The sequence below is a fragment of the Patella vulgata genome, chromosome 5, assembly GCF_932274485.2.
Source record: "Patella vulgata chromosome 5, xgPatVulg1.2, whole genome shotgun sequence".
Classification (NCBI taxonomy): Eukaryota; Metazoa; Mollusca; class Gastropoda; family Patellidae; genus Patella; species Patella vulgata.
Window position 1 is genome coordinate 10,660,900 of NC_065883.2, and position 18,422 is coordinate 10,679,321.

Genomic DNA, 18,422 nt, shown 5'->3' on the forward strand with positions numbered 1-18,422 from the left:
TCCCCTGAATAATCTGAATGAACATTTTAAACATTTCTTTTAAAAAATATTTAAAAAAATATAAAATATTTAAAACTTTTTTAATATTGTATATAATTTTCTTTACACTATATTGTGAGGTGCCAATTTTGTTGGTTTGAGACATTTAACTCACAGAGAAAAAGTTCCCCTAGTCATCTAGATGGGATAGAAAACTGCGGTTTTGTGTAGACCTTTGCAGCATCTTAAAGTACAATGTAGCTAAGTCTTACTCAATATCATCCAAAGTCTTCGACATTGAAAACACAAATTATTTGTCAATTTAAATCAATATTGATGTTGTGGTCTTACCGGGAAACAAAATAAACATCTTACCATTGATACATGAACCATGTACCATAGTGAGTTTCAACGCCGTTTGTAATAAGGGACTCAAAGAACGAGGCTAGACATATTCCACCAGTCATGCTAAATGGTGACCCCATGTTCTTATCTGGAGAGCATGTGCAATAATTACTATTGGTCTAGACTGGAATAACCAGACGCTAGAGATTGCCATTTGATTGACACTTCTCGCGTATTTCGCCAAACATAACTGATTTGAAATTAGAGTAAAAACGGAAACGACTGAATGTACATCGGTTTATACACATTCATATTACATTATCATATGCTTTTTCGACCAATTTGTGTAAATTTTTAGGTTACAAATATCAGCTCTTTTACAGATCCCCTGACATTTTAAACATTTCTTTTAAAAAATATCTTAAAAAAATATAAATTTTATTTAATTCGTGTTTAATATTGTATCTAGTTTTCTTCACACTATATTGTGAGGTGCCAATTTTTTTTGGTTTGAGACATTTAACTCACAGAGAGAAAGTTCCCCTAGTCGTCTAGATGGGATAGAAAACCGAGGTCCTATATATACCCTAGCAGCACGTTAAAGATCCCCCAGCAGTTGCAAATCTAAATAAGAGTAAGTGGAAATGAGAAAGAATGGGCAGAATAACCGAAGTCCACCATTATGCCTGTCTTTATTAGCCTGTTTGGTGCAGAAAAGTAGGATGTTATTTCCTTTTCATTTTCTCTAGATGGATTCCTAATGTTTAGTATTAAATGGCCATCATAATGCACATATTTATTAGCCTGTACAGAGCAGTAGCCATGTTTTATTCATTTTTCATTTCTTCTTGATGCATTCCCTTGTTTTAATATTAAACATCAGGATCATCATACTAGTACACCTGTAAACTTGCCTTATTTTAATATTGAATGGGCAGCCTTTACAATGATATTATAATTGTACACCTGTAAGCAATATATGATTAATAGTTTTTATAGATTTATATTCTATTCAACACCTGTGTTAAAAAAATAATTCACAACCAAATAGTTAATTAGAAAGCATTTTACATTGATTTTTCTGTGCATTATTAGATTTAATATACTTCATTATTGTGCTTTATCTGTTTCTTACTCAATCTGATGTACATGATTACTGTGTTTTCTTGTAAGCTTTTAAGATGAAGGAGAGAGAGAGAGAGAGAGAGAGAGAGAGATATTAATATTTAGTTGACACTGACTATGTCATTTTGCTTTTGGTAATAGTCTATGACCATGTGGGAGTCACAATGACTCAGTGATGAGACAACCGGGGAGTCGAAACCATGCCAGCTGACTCAATGACAGACCTTATGATACAATGTGCACGCACTAACCATTCGGCCATCCAAACCCCCTCTGTGCACTCGACCTTTGGTTTCCATCTCATCCAAATAACTACATACTTTTCCTGTCCCGGCTTTCTGGCCTGACCATTTTACATAACATAACATACATCACTATTAAAAAAAATTATTGTAAACAGTTTTATTGACCTAATAAAATGAATTATTACTAACGCGTTGGAGCGAAAAAGTAGGATGTTAAACTCCTTTTCATTCATTATTACCACAGAGAAAATAACATATCCAATCTTTATATCTAATCAGATTGAAGAAATAACAGGAGTTTTCAGAGACATTTATTGTACTGATTTTTAATAACCGATCATTAGTCGTGGAATATACAAAATCTTTATGCAGATGTTCAATAATATCGATATCATACCTGAAGTTTTAAAGATAGTTTTATGGATGAACCTTCTCAAATTAAAGAGTTCTGAACCATAAAAAGTTTCTTAATACATGTATATATCTGAAGATCACGTCAAGTTAATATGGAAAGTATATAATATACCCCCATTCATTAAATACAGAGATGACATAATATAAAATGTGTTCGTACACGTGATTGATGTGTTAAAGAGTTTAACAAAACAAGAGTTGTGTGCAAAAGTAGATTTCAAAGTCACATTGACCTCAAGATCCAATTTATTCAATATTTCCTTACAATTTATTTAAATATTTTCTTTTCGGGTATATGTTTTCTTATATGTATGAATGAAAAATATATAACAATGTCAAATAAAAGGCAATAGGTTTATGCTCTCTCTACATCAACATAATTGTCCTCGAAAAAAAACATTCATACAAAAAGGTGTAAGTTCAAAATAGCCGACCAGGAACAAATTTTTTTTTCAAGAATGTCGTTTTCATTCTTGAAGCTTGTTCCTAATATAAACAAACTTAATATTTATTGATTGTCTGGTTTAAAGTAATTCTATATCTTTTCTACCATAGACCTTATAGTGGGGTTGAACGCCCACTTGACACACTAGCGCATAGGGGTCTTTAGCAGCAGGAGGAAACCGGAGGACCCAGAGAAAACCTACTAGGTTGGAAGGCAACCCTACTCCTTGTCACTTACATCAGTGTCAGGTATTTCTATGGTTTTGGGCGCCATTTGTAATGAACAAAGAAAAATATACCCAACAAGACAATGGAGAACTAATTAGTAATGGCTGATTCACAAAGGACAACATAATAATTAAAAAAAAGTGTAGAATGGACTAATCAGGCATAAACCACTACTGTTCAATTTGGGCTCTTCAAATATTTCATTGAACATAACTGATAAGAAATTACAATAAAACATTTCAAAATTTAATATAAATCACTGCATGTATATGCATTTGAGGGATCTTAATCGATTGCTTTTTGTCGGCTTTAGCCGCTTGAAGTTCAATCAAGCCGATTGGTAAAACAATGAACCTACTATGGTATCATAAATCTACTTTCGGCTAAATTCCAACAGGTTAATAATTACTTATATATTATATTGTAGGCTTGGGCGATAATGAAAAATAAATATCGTGATAATAATTTATCTAATATCACGATAAACGATATTATCGTGATAATTTTTACGTGTGTCTATAGAAGTCTAATTTTGAATTCTTGTGACGGTCTTGACCCCTGTCTTGTGTGCATACTGTATCAAATACTAATAAAGAAAAAGGTATGTTGTATTTATTATTTTATTAATATCAACCCTGGCAATCCCGTATAAATAAAAGCTTTTGTACTGACTTGGGTGTCGTGTTCGCAAATGATGATATAGGTTGGTTGTGTTGCCACCTTTAGCCATTACTGGATTTGTGCAAACTTTGCAGAATATTGTGGCCTGGTCTACGTCGTTTGGCTTAAACCCAAAGAAAGTCCAAACGGGACTGGAGGAATTTTTTTTAGGCAGCAAATCGTCGCTTGTTGTCACTTTTTTACTGTTGCTAGACGCTATGATGGATATTTACCCTTGACCCGCCGGTACTTAATATGCTATATTTTATACTTGTAGACGAATTTAATTCTATCAATAGAATGACATACTAGTTAGTCGAAGCAGAATATTAAGTTTTAATATAACGATAATATGTAACCAGAACTAGCAGGGTTCTAAAATCTACTTGTCTGAAAATCAGAACAGTGACAGTTGCGACTGGGGAAAATACTCTCCAACCTTGACCTTGCCAAACACATTTTCCTCGCTTACTAGTCCAAGCGACGATGTATTATCATCAATATTGGGACATGATAATTATCATAATCGCGATAATTTTTTTAAGTCACGATAAACCGGTTTTTCGATATTTTTAAGTAAGTCCGATATGATAAAATCGCCGATGATTTTATCACGGTATACCGAAATACCGGTATATCGCCCAACTCTATTATATTGCATTCATATTACATTACTATCTGCTTTTAGACTCATTTTCATCTATTTTAAGGTTGCAAAGAATAGAGCCCTACACCCTTTAACTACCCTCATATTAATTGTGCTTGAACATTCATACGATGAAAGGTTTAATAGTGTTAGTTCAAGACAGACGACCAGTGGTGTAAACATTAACTTTATTTACATTACAAACAGGAAAAAGTTACAAGAATGAAACAATTGCTACATCCCTTTTACCATTGATTTTATAGTACTTAATAATACAGGTGAATTTAGAAAACGAATTCTCTAAATGAACACACTAATATATTCTACATAATTAATGGATAAACATTAATGGATTTGAATAATATACAGTATTTGCATTTGTCAACAATTAGAGAGTTTAAAGATACATTATTCCAGAGCTAAATCTGCCTATTACAGGTTTTTCTTTAGGCTTTAAATGTTATATAAACTATTAATTAGATATTTATTAACAAAACAAGACCAAAATCACCTCTCGATGGCATCAGATGCTCTAGAACGATTCATAATCAAGACTTTGTTTACTGTCAATGTCATATCATAATTAAACACACAGCTACCACTAGAGATAAGGGGGCAATGTCAGGAATGTCACCTCAGTGGAAGTTAACTTTCTTATTGAAAATAAGGTATTTTGTGGTTACTTTTATCCAAATAAAAATCAATGAAGCGCAGGTCATAATGCTTTCATATTTTGAAAAAAACTTTATTTAAAGTTTAAATAAAGTTTTTCCAAAATATGAAAGCATTATGACCTGCGCTTCATTGATTTTTATTTGGATAAAAGTAACCACAAAATACCTTATTTTCAATAAGCATGCATCTTTTGCTGCCAAAGGGGTGTGGATGTAAGTTAAGCAATATAATGTAAGTTCCAGACAAAAAAATGCAGCAACTGGGAAAGCCAACAAGACGTTGTTCTTTGTTACAATTAAAAAAGGGCCCATTAAAAGATATCACTAAACACTCATGGTTTAAATCAGTTTGGGACAGATGTTTCTTTTAAAGATCCAATTTTTACAATACTGCAAAAACACTCCCCAAATTTTTGCTAATTAAAGTAAAACAGAACAGTTTAATACTTACACTAAGTTAAAAACAACACCGAGACCAGCTGTTATCAACATTTCATCAGCTTTTACATCTTTATAATGTTCATGAATAATTCTTTCTATTGCGATGTAGCATAGCACACCTGACACCAACCATATAATAAACACACTAATGAGAGCACCTAGTACCTCTGTAAACAAACAAAAAAAACCCAAAAAATCATTAAATGAAGTATGAGAGAAAGAGAGAGAGAGAAATGGGGTTTAACGTCCACTCGACACAAACTAGGTCATTTCGGGACTAACATATGGTTAAATTTTATTTCAATAATTCGCTTGCGCGTAGGGGTCTTTAGCAGTGGGAGGAAACCGGAGGACCCAGAGAAAAACCAATGGGTTGGACAGGCGACCCTACTCCTTGTCATGTACAACGGGGATTCAAAACCACGCCAGTCGACTCAATGACAGACTTTATGATACAGCACGCCCACGCTAACCATTCAGCCATCCAACACCCCAAATGAAGTATGAATGGCTATCATAAACTATTTTTAATCTCTCTCTCTTTAACACTTTTATCAGCTTCCAGTTGAATAAGCACATAGTGTGTATGTATGTATGTACTAATTATAATTTTAGATTAAATTGTCTATAATTGTCTATAAAACCCGCTGCCGTAGAATGATTAAGTAAACATAAACACATTTACATTCTGTTATTCAGTCCAGTATTTTCCATCTGACCTCTCATGTACATGTACATGTAGCACAACAATGTCTGGATATGTAAGTACACTTTTTTTCATGTATTATTAAAGATACATTATGGGAGATAAGATAACGAGTTGGAGTTGACAGTTCTCACCATAATAGTTAAAAACTAGATAATGTAAAGGCAATTTGCTGAAAATTTCAGACAAATTGATCCACTATGAACCGAGAAATAAGCGATCAAAAGTTCCGCATAGCCTCGGTCATCATTACTAAAGCCGGTACGACAAAAATCATAGTCTCGATTATCCATTTAATCGTTAAATCGAGAAGGAAAGTAATCCAACAAATATCGCAGGCTAGCGTTGACGTCGAGAGTTAGTCATGGTCTGGATACATTAATTAATGTCTAATTAATAGTTTATATAACCTTTCAGGCCTAAAGAAAGGCCTACAATAGGCAGATTTAGCTCTTGCATAATGTATGTTTAATATGTATATCTGATTAAATCACAGATCGTTTTTTATATGGTTCAATATTCTGTTTTACTTGTTTGTTCTATGTTCTATACTGGGATCTGGGAGAGTTGTTATATAACCTGCATTCTGGTTGAACGATCGATAAGCCAATGAAACGGCATATTGCGAAGTTTTTCTTAGCGTACGGTGCAGGAACTGTGCATATCCCAGTAGAAACATCAGCACTGATTGGTTAATAGGGTCAAGGCTGCTCGTATCCCCCCGGCCACAACCTTCCACTACAACCGGTCAGATCTTCATGTAGTGGAGGCAATCGAAAGTATAAAAAAAAAAAACAAAGCGAAATAGAGACCTGTTAATATTATTATTGACTATCGGTCAGTAGGGTGACCAGTAGGGTGTCCATGTATGTACAGGTTTCAATCCCACCAGAAGGTTAACACTCCTGTCACACATGTGAAAATATACCATATTATAATCATTTACACCATAAAGGAGATAGTTCACCTATATGTCTCATTGAGTCAACTGGCGGGGGGTTTTATTCCCCGGTTGTACGCCACAAACAGTAGGGTCGCCTGTCCAACCTTGTGGGTTTTGTCTGGGTCCTCCGGTTTCCTCCCACTGCTAGAGACCCCTACACGCAAGCGAATTATTGAAATAAAATTGAACCATGTGTTATTCCTGAAATTACCTAGTTTGTGTCAAGTGGACAGTAAACTCCATTTCTATCTCTCTCCTATATGTTTTCCTGCAATCTGGCTTGTATAGGTGCTGACAAGCCATTCAACCACATTTTATTTCATTTTCATCTGTATGTATAATTACATATTCTGACAATAACCAGATAAACATGACAGCTACTCAAATCAACTTGTAAAAATTTTCTAGAGTTGTGGTTAGTAAATTTTAAATAATGAATCTGAGTAGATATTAGTGTGGATTAAGCCATGAGATATTTGATATTGTAACAACAAATATTAGCGTGAACATATTGATATCTTAGTGAAAAAAAGCAAATGATGCATTGTTACTTTATCTTTGGATGTCAAGTCAAATTTGATATTTTAGCAACAAATATTAGCGTGGATATATTGATATTTTAGTGAAAAATGCAAATGACAGTGTAACTTTAACCGTGGATGTCAAGTCAATACACTTGGTGTGCTTAGCGAACACAAATACATGTACATCAGGTTGTAGCAACTCACAGGTAAACACAAAAATTCCTTAATCCATGTCAGGGGGTGCAAGATACATACAACAGGTTATTTAAAGTAGCCAAGTCTCCAACTCAAAATCAGCCAAAGTCTTCAATATTGAAAACACAAAATATTTGTCAATTCAGATCAACATTGATGTTGTGATCTTACCAAGAAAAGATGGGCTTCTGATATCCAATATTTGAGACAAAATAAACATTTTACCACTGGTACACAAATCGTGTACCATAATGCGTTTCAGCGCCGTTTGTAACAAGGGACTCGAGAAACGACTCAAACGAGGCTAGACATATTCCACAAGTCGTGTACAACGGTGACATAATGTTCTTTTCTAAGGAGCATGCGCAATAAATACTATCGGTGTAGACTGGAATAACCAGACACTAGAGATTGCAATTCAATTGAGACTTCTGCCGAACATAACTAATTAGAAATTAAAATAAAACAGAAACGATCGAATGTAAATCAGTTTATATACATGTACATTCATATTACATTATTATATGTGTTGCGTCCATTTGTATCAATTTCTAGGTGGGTCCCAAATATTAGTGATTTAGCTCCTTTAAGCAATGTCTTGTGCAAGATCATGTGACATTTTTTTCAGTCCACACGGCCCGTCTTCATTAGCCCAGTCGGAGCAGAACAGTAGGACGTTAATCTCCATTTCATTTCTTATCTCTGCTTACACGATTTGTTTCAGCCTTACATGTAGTATATAAATGTACATATTTTGTTGAATATTAACACAATAATATCGTATTTTTATAAATAATTTATATAACAAAGTTTGACAGGAATATAAATCAGTCTCCTGTCAAATTTATAAAACAAAACAATAGTTGATGCAACATTATTCAAAAATATCTTTTTGATTTTGAGAAAAACGTTACAGTGGGGATTTTTATTAAATTTGATGAATTTCTGTTTTGCGAGATTGATTACACAAGTGAATTTTTCTACGTACAAAGCAAATGTTTAAATATATTATTTGATTTTGTTTTCAAGTCAGCAAAATGAGTAAATTTCTGCTTTAACAAAAACATAATCCAAATTACAGAACATGACATCTTACTGTTCTGCTACTACTGGGCGCCTTATGGAGATGGGCCATACGCCATACAGTGAAATTTTTCCCGGGCAGCAGCACGGGTCCTCGTTTTTTAATCCCACCCAAACGACAAGACAGGGAAGTATAGCACATACATGTTATTCACAGTAAATAGACATCTTATACAGTCATAAAAACACATACATGCGCATATCTAATAAGAGCACATACATGTACATATCTTATTAGAGCACATGCATGTATTGTCTCCCCCCCCCACCCTCCTCCCCTGTATTTGTTGAGCATTTGTAGATGTTGTATCAGTTTTTGGACACATGTATGAACCAGAATACAAGTACTTATAATTAAATACATGCCACCTGTGCTATCCTAGTCGTAAACAGGATGTTAAAATACAATCGCTATATTATTTCCAGGTCAATTATCAGGATATTAATTCAAGAAGAGTTTATTCATGAAAACTGTGTATTTATCAAATAAAATTGTTTCAATAAAAATCTGCCATCGAAACAATTTATCAGGACATTATATCAAAAAAGTTTACTCAATGAAACTGCATACATGTATATTATTACAATGATAAGTTATATTTATAGCACAGCTTTCATGAGTTAACAAGTTTAACCAGAGGCCGAAGGTCGAGGGTTAAACCTGTTAAATAATGAAGCGTGCTATAAATGACTTGTAACATTGACAACTGCTCAACATGCTTATTGTTATTGCACAGGAAACCCACCCCACTTCTCTATATGATTTCTACTAAAACTAGTGTAAACCAGCAAAAGTGTGCAATAACATTGATAATGTGTAGATATTGCACGGTTAAGCTCCACCCAATCTACTAGAGGGAAAACACTTTGCTTATTGAACGAAAAGAACAAAGGAAGATTTCCCATCCATGTTACAAGTTGATGTGACAAACCATTTCAATATCAATTTTATCTGAAAAACTATTATCGAATACCACTGAACCAATTTATCAGGATTTACATCAGATATATTTACCTGACAAACTATCATAATACTGACTTCACCTGACAAACTATTTCAGCCATGATTTTATGCTCCCCCCCCCCCCACAATTTTTTTTTTCAAAGGTAACAACCTTATATACCTGATCAACTATTGCAGGCAAACTGTTTCAGACAAACTATTTCAGCCAAGATTTGACCAGGTAAACTATTTCAGTGGTGATTTGATCAGATAAAATATTTTAATGATAATGATTTTACCCAAGCCTGGATATAAGGTACCAGTCGCAGACAATGTCCAGCACAAAGGCAAGTTTTGTCCATCCTCGGTTTTTTCAGTAGTCTCATTCCGTTTTACTCCACTATGCCCTGCGTTAATCCATAGGGTATTCACATTATTCAGATTATCTGCTCTGGCCTTGATCATAGCTTGAGTCTGCGAACCAATCAAAAAACAGTTTACAACCCAGTCTTACTAAAGTCTCTTTAGCCTCATTGTTTAAGTTCACAACATTATGAGAGTTACTTAACTTCTGTTTGCCAAATTCATTTGCAATTCACGATCTAGACCATCGTGACAGTGTGATTAAGAATATATCAAACTACAAAAAATAGCTTGATACAAAAAGATAGGTTGCCAGGCAACGAAACATACGCCCACAGCAGCTATATCGTCCGGGCAGTCAACAAGAGTTGTCGCATATTTTTTACTTTATTCGGTAATGAAACATTCATAATACACTAAAATCTGATTAAGAGTAACAACTTGTGAAGTAATTATCCGAAAACCATTAGAATTTGTTTGGTTTATATAAAGTTCTGCCCCATGCTAACGTTTAGTATCCGAAACTTTTAACATCATGGATTTAGCTGTTCAAGTCATAAAGATTCATTGAAAATCAATATACTTGTTCGTCTCATGACCTTAAACACTGTGTATAAATTTAAGGTCGATCGGATATTAACTTTGACCTCTAGAGCGTCCACAAGATTTTTTGAATCAAGGGCCATAACTCTGGCAGTAATTACAGGAAATCGCTGAAAATCAATAGGCTTCTTCGTCTCATGACCTTAAACACTGTGTATAAATTTAAAATCAATCGGATATTAACTTTGGCCTCTAGAGCGTCCACAAGATTTTTCAAAGTGATCAAAGGCCATAACTCTAGCAGTATTTATCAGAAATCCCTGAAAATGAAAAGGCTTCTTCGTCTTATGACCTTAAACACTGTGTATGAATTTAAAGTCAATCGGATATTAACTTTAGCCTCTAGAGCGTCCACAAGCAATTGTGGACGTCGGACCGACGGACGGACGGGGGCGACGACAATATACAACCACATTTAAATGTGGGCGTATAAAAAATGGATAATTGAGAGTTTGTTTATTATCGTATTATGGTACTTAACAATCAAGACAATATTTATTAAATCTACAACAGAGAGAGAAAAGGGCTTTAACATCCACTCGACACAAACTAGGTCATTTCAGGACTAGCACACGGATCAATTTTATTTCAATAATTCGCTTGCGCATAGGGGTCTTTACTGAAATTTTCAATATATTCATTTCAGTTATCTATTTTTGAACTATTGAAGCAACAACAGCCATCTCTTTATCTAAAGGCATGGTTCCGCTTTGTCAGTGGTGTAGGACTGGGGGGCCTGGCAAGGGGCAAAGGAAGTAGTCGTTCAAATGGGATGAAAAATCAAAGTCCTGTGTCCACATCAGCATGCACGTAAAAGAACCCTTAAAATTCGAAATAAGAGTAGGCCATAGCACCACTGTTTGGCCGAAATTGCCTCATAGGTACATTGTATAGAATTTTCATTATATTATCCTAGTTGGAGTTGAACAGTAGGACATTTGTTCAACCTCAGTCAATTTCACTTCTCTTTATCTAAATCTTACATAACACATCTTTAAAGCAGTCAGCTCGAAACACTATTATAATATATATACAATAACAAGGCTTATCTTTTTCCTTCATTAACTTTACAGTTATATTTGGACTCTTATTACATATATACTCCTAAAGATAAAACATGAACTGGTAGAATTGTGAATATTTATCTATAAGCTAATCTTAAAGTCCTATAGGCATTTTTCACCACAATATCAAATTTCTTACAGCTTAATCCATGTTAAAGATACATTATGGGAGACTAGAAGAATGCCCGGCTTCGCTCAGGGGTCATAACCCCGAAGCCAGAAGTGGCAGACTAACGCCACCTGGCCTATGTTACTCCCCGGTCAGAGCTACCCCTATACCCCAAATTTCAGACTCGGGGCAGACCTAGTGTAGCCGCCAACCCCTAACAGACAGACAAACGACAGTCACAAATATTAGTATAAATTAGACAAAGAGCTGGAGGTGCTCACTATAATAGTTAAAATCGAGATAATGTAAAGGAAATTTGCTGAAAATTTCAGTCAAATTTATCCACTCTGAACCTAGAATTTAGCAATTGAATTTTAGGCCTCAAATTGATCATCATTACTAAAGTCGGTACGATAAAATCATAGTCTTGATTATCCATTTTTTTTATTTAATTATCAATGAGCGTTGAGTAGCAGATCAGATTCCAATCCAGTAAATATCGCAGGCTACCGATGACATCGAGAGTTGATTATGGTCTGGATAAGTTAAATTAATGTCTAATTTATGATTTAGATAACTTTTCAGGCCTAAAGAAAGATCTGCAATAGGCAGATTTAGCTCTTACATAATGAATGTTTAATATACCGTACACAAGGTGAGGGGTTTTACATACAATGTAGGCTAATCCTGTTCAAATATCCTGAATACAAATATTGTTTTAATAAAATATATATATATTGATTATTTAGCATTTAATCGAGCCTGGAGATAAGGCACCTGTGACAAGTCACATATTTGGTCAGACACAAATCATTAGAAAATGTATATATTAGGCCAAAATTAAAAGATTGTCTGTTTGCCCAAACGCGACCGACCCCCAAAAAAGCCGGCGAGTCAAATTCTTTTATTGCCGTTTTTGAAGATTTTTTTTTTTTTTTTAACAGCATTATTTTTACGCTTGACAATGACTCCCAAACGCGAAATAATCGGTCGGGAGATTGAACAGCCACTCTCATGTCTATACATAGTAACACCAAACTCGACATGTGATCGTAAAATCTCGTTATTTATCGCGATAGTTGTTGTCAAGGACAATTGTCATGGCGGACAATTACTTTACTATGTCGTCTTCGGTAGTGATAAAAAGCGAAAATAAAGTAAAACCAATCGTTTCGAATAAGTTGCAGCGATTTAACAACAGTAAGACATGGAGGGACGTCTTTGATGATGTCACTGTTGATGAAATAGAGATAAACACGAAGACAACGGACAATGTGTTGTGTTATACTGTTCTCGTTAATAATAAAGTTAGAGTTTAAATATAGTTTTGTTTTTGCATTTAGTTCTCAAAGTCTGGTCCTCTCCCCAAAAAAAAGAATTTGCCTACCTACCCATACCTAATCATCATGAGTCGGGTTTGGGCAAACTGAAATATTTTTAACCCTGGCCTTATGTATATGGATTTGTTCTGTGATAATTTGTCAAAAAAAATATGGCTGGCAATATGTTAAAGAGATCATCATGATTTTACCAGAGTCTCAGAAATAAAAGTCTGACGACGTATGAATTTTAAATACCAAAATATAGAGAAATGGTGTATTTACGTTGTCTCAAAATTTCAGCTCAAAATATTGAGTCGTTTGGACGTGAATGTCAGAACTGCCTATCCGGACACGTAATCCTTTTAAGATTTCGGGTCAATTTTTTTATTGGATGGCATGATGATCTATTACCGTTCCTTTATAAGTCTATACAGTGCATGAACCACGTGCTGTAGTTGATAACGAAAGGTAATTTTCATCTACATGTTATTTTTATAAAATAAAAGTCTGGTTTTATCCAGACACCGTATAATACCGCTTTGGACACCAGTCTCCATTTTCAGATGAAGACTTAATGGTTTAAGTTATATGAAAACGTATCACTTATATTAATGACTTTTAACACAAAATTAAGCAGTTTTATCCTCGAAAATATAATCGAGATTGGCCCTTTAAATTGAAAGTAAATCTTTGTATCTCAAGTGTGTACATGTATGTATCAGTACCAAGTGTTTACAAGTGGTAACATAAACTTTAATTACTTGAAAAATATTCAAGAAGTGTATCTGGGTCATAGACATGTAATATACTGTATATGTATATCGAGTCATGACAATCCATCATACAACTCTAAGAGAGAGAAATGGGGTTTAACGTCCACATTTCTAAGAGATATGTGTGAAAATTGGGTGTATTAATTATATCCAATCTGATTAAAACACAGATCCTATTTCGTTTCTTTTTTTATAGTTCAAAATTTCGTTTTACTTGTCTTTACTACACTAGTATCTGAAAGAGTTGTTATATAATCTGCTATCAGGATGGAGTGAGGGGTTAGCCAATGAAACCATCTGTTACTGCAACTTCTTGGTGTGCCATGCACGGAACTGTGGGTAAACCACTAGAAATGTCAACGCGGTGCAATAAGGTGCCATGATACATATAGATGTCATTTACGAACTGATTGAATTTTACAAAGCTTTACATTTCTCAAATACAACTTTTGGCACCTCTTAAATTGGCTGCATAACAGTTTAAGTGACCTGACATAAAAGCGACACAAACAATCAACATTATTCAAGCATATTGCAAGAACCAAATGACTAGGCAATATCCGTTGCTAGGCACCACTGACAAGTGTAAACCATTGTGGAAATTTTCAGGGAACTTTCTAAAGCAACACCGATATGGAACCCCAGATATCCTGGTTAGTGAGCCAGCGCCTTTAAATAGTTTTCTGTTTATTCTGTCTGTATCTTATCCGTTATATATTTAATCTTCAGACAACACATATTTCCAAACAAACAGAAGTTAGTGAGACGGAGAGTGAGAAATGGGGCTTAACTGCTACTAGACCAACATAGCTTTACTATAATAATACTTGAATGAATAGTTTATCAACATTTATTGACCTTTTTCTAACTAGTAATTAGATTACTAAATATAAATCTGGATTTCTTTAAGAGTTTTAACAGTGCACCAAATGTTTGACAAATGAATGGTCACATTATGCAGTTACCTTGATAAGAAAAGATTTATAGCTTTCATATTTTGCGATATTTATATTAAAATCAATAGTGCATGTATGTGCCTTTACGAGATTGCAGACATATGATTTGGATACAATTTATTTCGAACTGGACAAAGCGGGCTAAAAAAAAGCCAGGCATACGCCATGCAGTGTACATGTACAATGAGAGAGAGTTTGGCTGGACAGTGGCGCTATGGGCTACCCTTATTTCAAATGTCAACGGTTCTCTTACATGTACATACACACAAACATTTTACATACACAGGATCGATCCATCTAAATGACAAGATTCTGTTCCTTGCATGTCCCCCATCGTCCTGGAACTCCTGATTAGCAAGCCAGCACCTTACTCACTCAGCCACCGTGGCTCGTCATTTATTAATTAGGTCCATTTACGGTATATGGTGGATCAAGTAATATAATATAAGGTACAGACATTCTGAGGTTCCACAAGGTTCAGTCCTTGGACTTTTATTAAATAGGTTACATGTACATATGTATATGGCTCAAGCAACACAATATGACAGCTACTTACCAGCTCTGTGATATCCAAAAGACATGGTTTTTGACGGTGGTTTTTGTGAGAGATAAATGGCTAATAAACTAATCAAAAAACTAATTAAATCACTTCCTAGATGCAGGACATCGGTAAATAACGCTAAACTGTTGGATAAAACACCACCTGAAAATATGACCCAAAAAAAAACCTTTTTAGTAAAATAAAACATACAGTTTTTTTATTCATACCGGTACATCTGATCATAAAAAAAACACGATCTTTAACCAATAAAGAAACAACTTTATTCAACGTATCACCGTCTACACATCATTGTGCAGTTGCTCATTGTTGCCCCTGGCCAGGTTCGCATAACACTAGCTTGTTTGGACATATTTTGTTCTTGAACTGTTTTGACTAATTATTGAAAGTCCTACATAATTATGTGCTTTTACACTACAGTTTGAACGAACAATTAGCCTCACTATAAAGTCACTGACCAATGATTACAGATACATTCTTTTTAGTATTAAAATTTTGAAAATAGATTGGGTCCTTCCTTACCGTAATGAATAAACACACCAAGTTTCCGAGCTATACAGTGTTTACAAGATTTCCTAAATTTAGGCACGTGAATTCCAGGATAGGATAACATTTGATCAACAATTTGATATGATAACTCGACCCTCGATAACAATCTTTGACTGATGACCCGATGAAATGAAATGAAATGGACTTTACTGTCCTACTGTTCTGCTCCGAACTGGGCTAACGAAGACGGGCATACGCCATACAGTGTGCAATGAAGGAAATTTTGCAAGGACAGCGGCACTACGGTCTACTCTTATATCGAATTCCAACTGTCAAGGGATCTTATGTGCACGCCAATGTGTACACGGGACCTCAGTTTTTCATCCCATCCGAACGACTAGATGGCTGTACTTGTCAGACCCTCCGTCCTGCACCACTGACAAGGAGAAACCACATCGAACAATCCTGATGAACTTTCTCAGCCAATGCAGGGATCGAACATGATGACCTAATGAACAATCCCTTTGAATGTAGAGTGTTCGAAAGACCGCATATATACACGCACATATATTGTTGAATCATTTCTAGGCCCCTCACGTGCAAAAGCTACGCAATATTAAATAATAAACATAAATAAAAACTTGTCAAGCCCACCTGTAGTAGAAATTGCAAAAAAGTGTTCGACAAAGTTGACTTTGATGGACACATTATTATATAGCATTCATATACACTGGGGAGGAATTATAATATCTGTTTAGCCAAATTGCCTACCCAGATGTTCAAACTATAAGGCTATAACATTTTCATGTCTGAACATATGTACTAGAGTAACTAGAACATATGTAGACTCCGTCAAAGACATTGTAAGACATAAATATCACCCACATAATCAAGCCTGAAGACATAAGGCACCTGTCACAGACATTATCAGGAACAAATTATCACAGGTGCCTTATGTCCTGGCTTGCATCTATCATTGAATAATTCTTACCAATAGCTTCACCGGTCATAAAAGTCAGACAAAGAATCACCACAGCGGCCAACTGATTTCTGGCTACGACATCCTTTTTAACCTTTTTGCCAAAGTGGCAGTGTACGTCTTCTGTCATATCCATCATGTTTCCTGTCGAGGTTCCGTCGTTTTGATCCTGATCCTGGTTATTTAGCAACAAATCGTTTTCCCTGTTTAACTCGACACGGTATCGTGAATCATTATTATTAGATCGAACAGAAACATATGGATCAATTCCTATAGTTGAGACCTGATTAGGTTGATTAGTTTTTAGATCCTGTTTAGACGTGTGATTAGCTTTTGACTTAACACATTTTGATTCACATAACACTGAACTGGCAACGTGCTTGTCGCCTTTATATAAATCAATTTCACTTTGTCTCTTATCAGTCCTCGTTCTGTCAGTTGACTGCAATACTTCCGTGTTATAAAAGTCTCTCTTTTCTAATGTATGTTCATTTAGGTCTGTACTGCCACTTTTAAGATTAATAAGGCTGTCATCAAAATCGTCGTGACCTACAAATTCTGATTTATTATTGCCAGCAAGCGAATCATAGTCTTCATTTAATAAACCACCATTTACAAATTCATAATCGATGTCATGAACAAGTTTATCGTTAGGAATTCTGCCATTCACGAAGTTGTTATTCGAGTGATTACCCTCTGACAAATCGATCAAATGTTGTTTGTGTTTTAAAGAGCTTGATTTACGGGGTTCAATCCCAGCTAAAACATCACCGCCGTGTGTGTACACATGAACAGGTGGCAAATTTTGACAGTTTTCCCATTTGCCCTCAGCCATCTTGTTTACATTGACCATGTGACCTATCACGTGATCTTTAAAGCCCACCCATAATTTTTTTTTTTTTTTTTCGGGTATAAAAAATCAAAAAAACCTGACTGACTGTCAATAAAAGTGTCCATAAAGATATGAAAAAACTAAAATTGAATATTTAAAGATCCACCAAACGATTGTTTAGAAGATTTTTTCTTATTTTTTGACAGAGCTAGGGATTTCGTTTAGGCAACCAAATAAATAACAGCCTATCTAGTCATTCGGTTGGCACCAAAATAAACTTTACCACGTAGACATGCACGTTAAAGAAGCCTTGGCTAGTTGGAATTTTCGTATGCCCGTATTTATTAGCCCGGATGAAACAGAGAAGCAACACGTTAACCACATTTCATTTTATTTATTTAGAACTAAATTTTATTGATGTTGTGAAAAATTTTATTAACACATACGTCTGCATATCGAATATTCTGATTATTCAATAGGTCCATATAGTTCGATGTGTAACTTATATAAATCTATTATCGAAACGATTATTACAATTTCGTTTTGTGCTAAATTTTATTTTATAGTTTCAACTTAGTAGTATGTAAAGGGGATCTATTATTAATTCAATGGAGTGCGGAGATGGGGTGGTGGGGTGCAGAGTGGGCGATTGCCTTGGCATCCATTTCATGGGACACATAATCAAAAGATAAAAAATTAAAATTTTAGTTTTTTGAACTAGGTGTTAACTTATAATTAGGTGTAGGGGACTACAAGCTGTCACGCTTAAAGGGCAAAT

At 34.8% G+C, this 18,422-nt stretch overlaps 2 protein-coding genes across 2 annotated transcripts in view; one reads left to right on the top strand and one right to left on the bottom strand.

Annotated features, from left to right (window-relative positions):
* Nucleotides 1–17,651, bottom strand: part of LOC126821951 (proton-coupled zinc antiporter SLC30A2) — a 36,647-nt gene extending 18,996 nt beyond the window's left edge. Inside the window, exons 1-3 of the mRNA XM_056101176.1 lie at nucleotides 16,825–17,651; nucleotides 15,342–15,488; nucleotides 5,212–5,368 (exon numbers count right to left, since the gene is read on the bottom strand). Coding sequence (XP_055957151.1) covers nucleotides 5,212–5,368; nucleotides 15,342–15,488; nucleotides 16,825–17,647 — 1,127 coding nt within the window. The 5' untranslated portion in view covers nucleotides 17,648–17,651. The remainder of the gene's footprint in view (nucleotides 1–5,211; nucleotides 5,369–15,341; nucleotides 15,489–16,824) is intronic.
* Nucleotides 5,887–18,422, top strand: part of LOC126821935 (zinc transporter ZIP10) — a 75,166-nt gene continuing 62,630 nt past the window's right edge. The window contains exon 1 of the mRNA XM_056101174.1: nucleotides 5,887–5,962. Within this exon, the coding sequence (XP_055957149.1) occupies nucleotides 5,951–5,962 (12 nt within the window). The 5' untranslated portion in view covers nucleotides 5,887–5,950. The remainder of the gene's footprint in view (nucleotides 5,963–18,422) is intronic.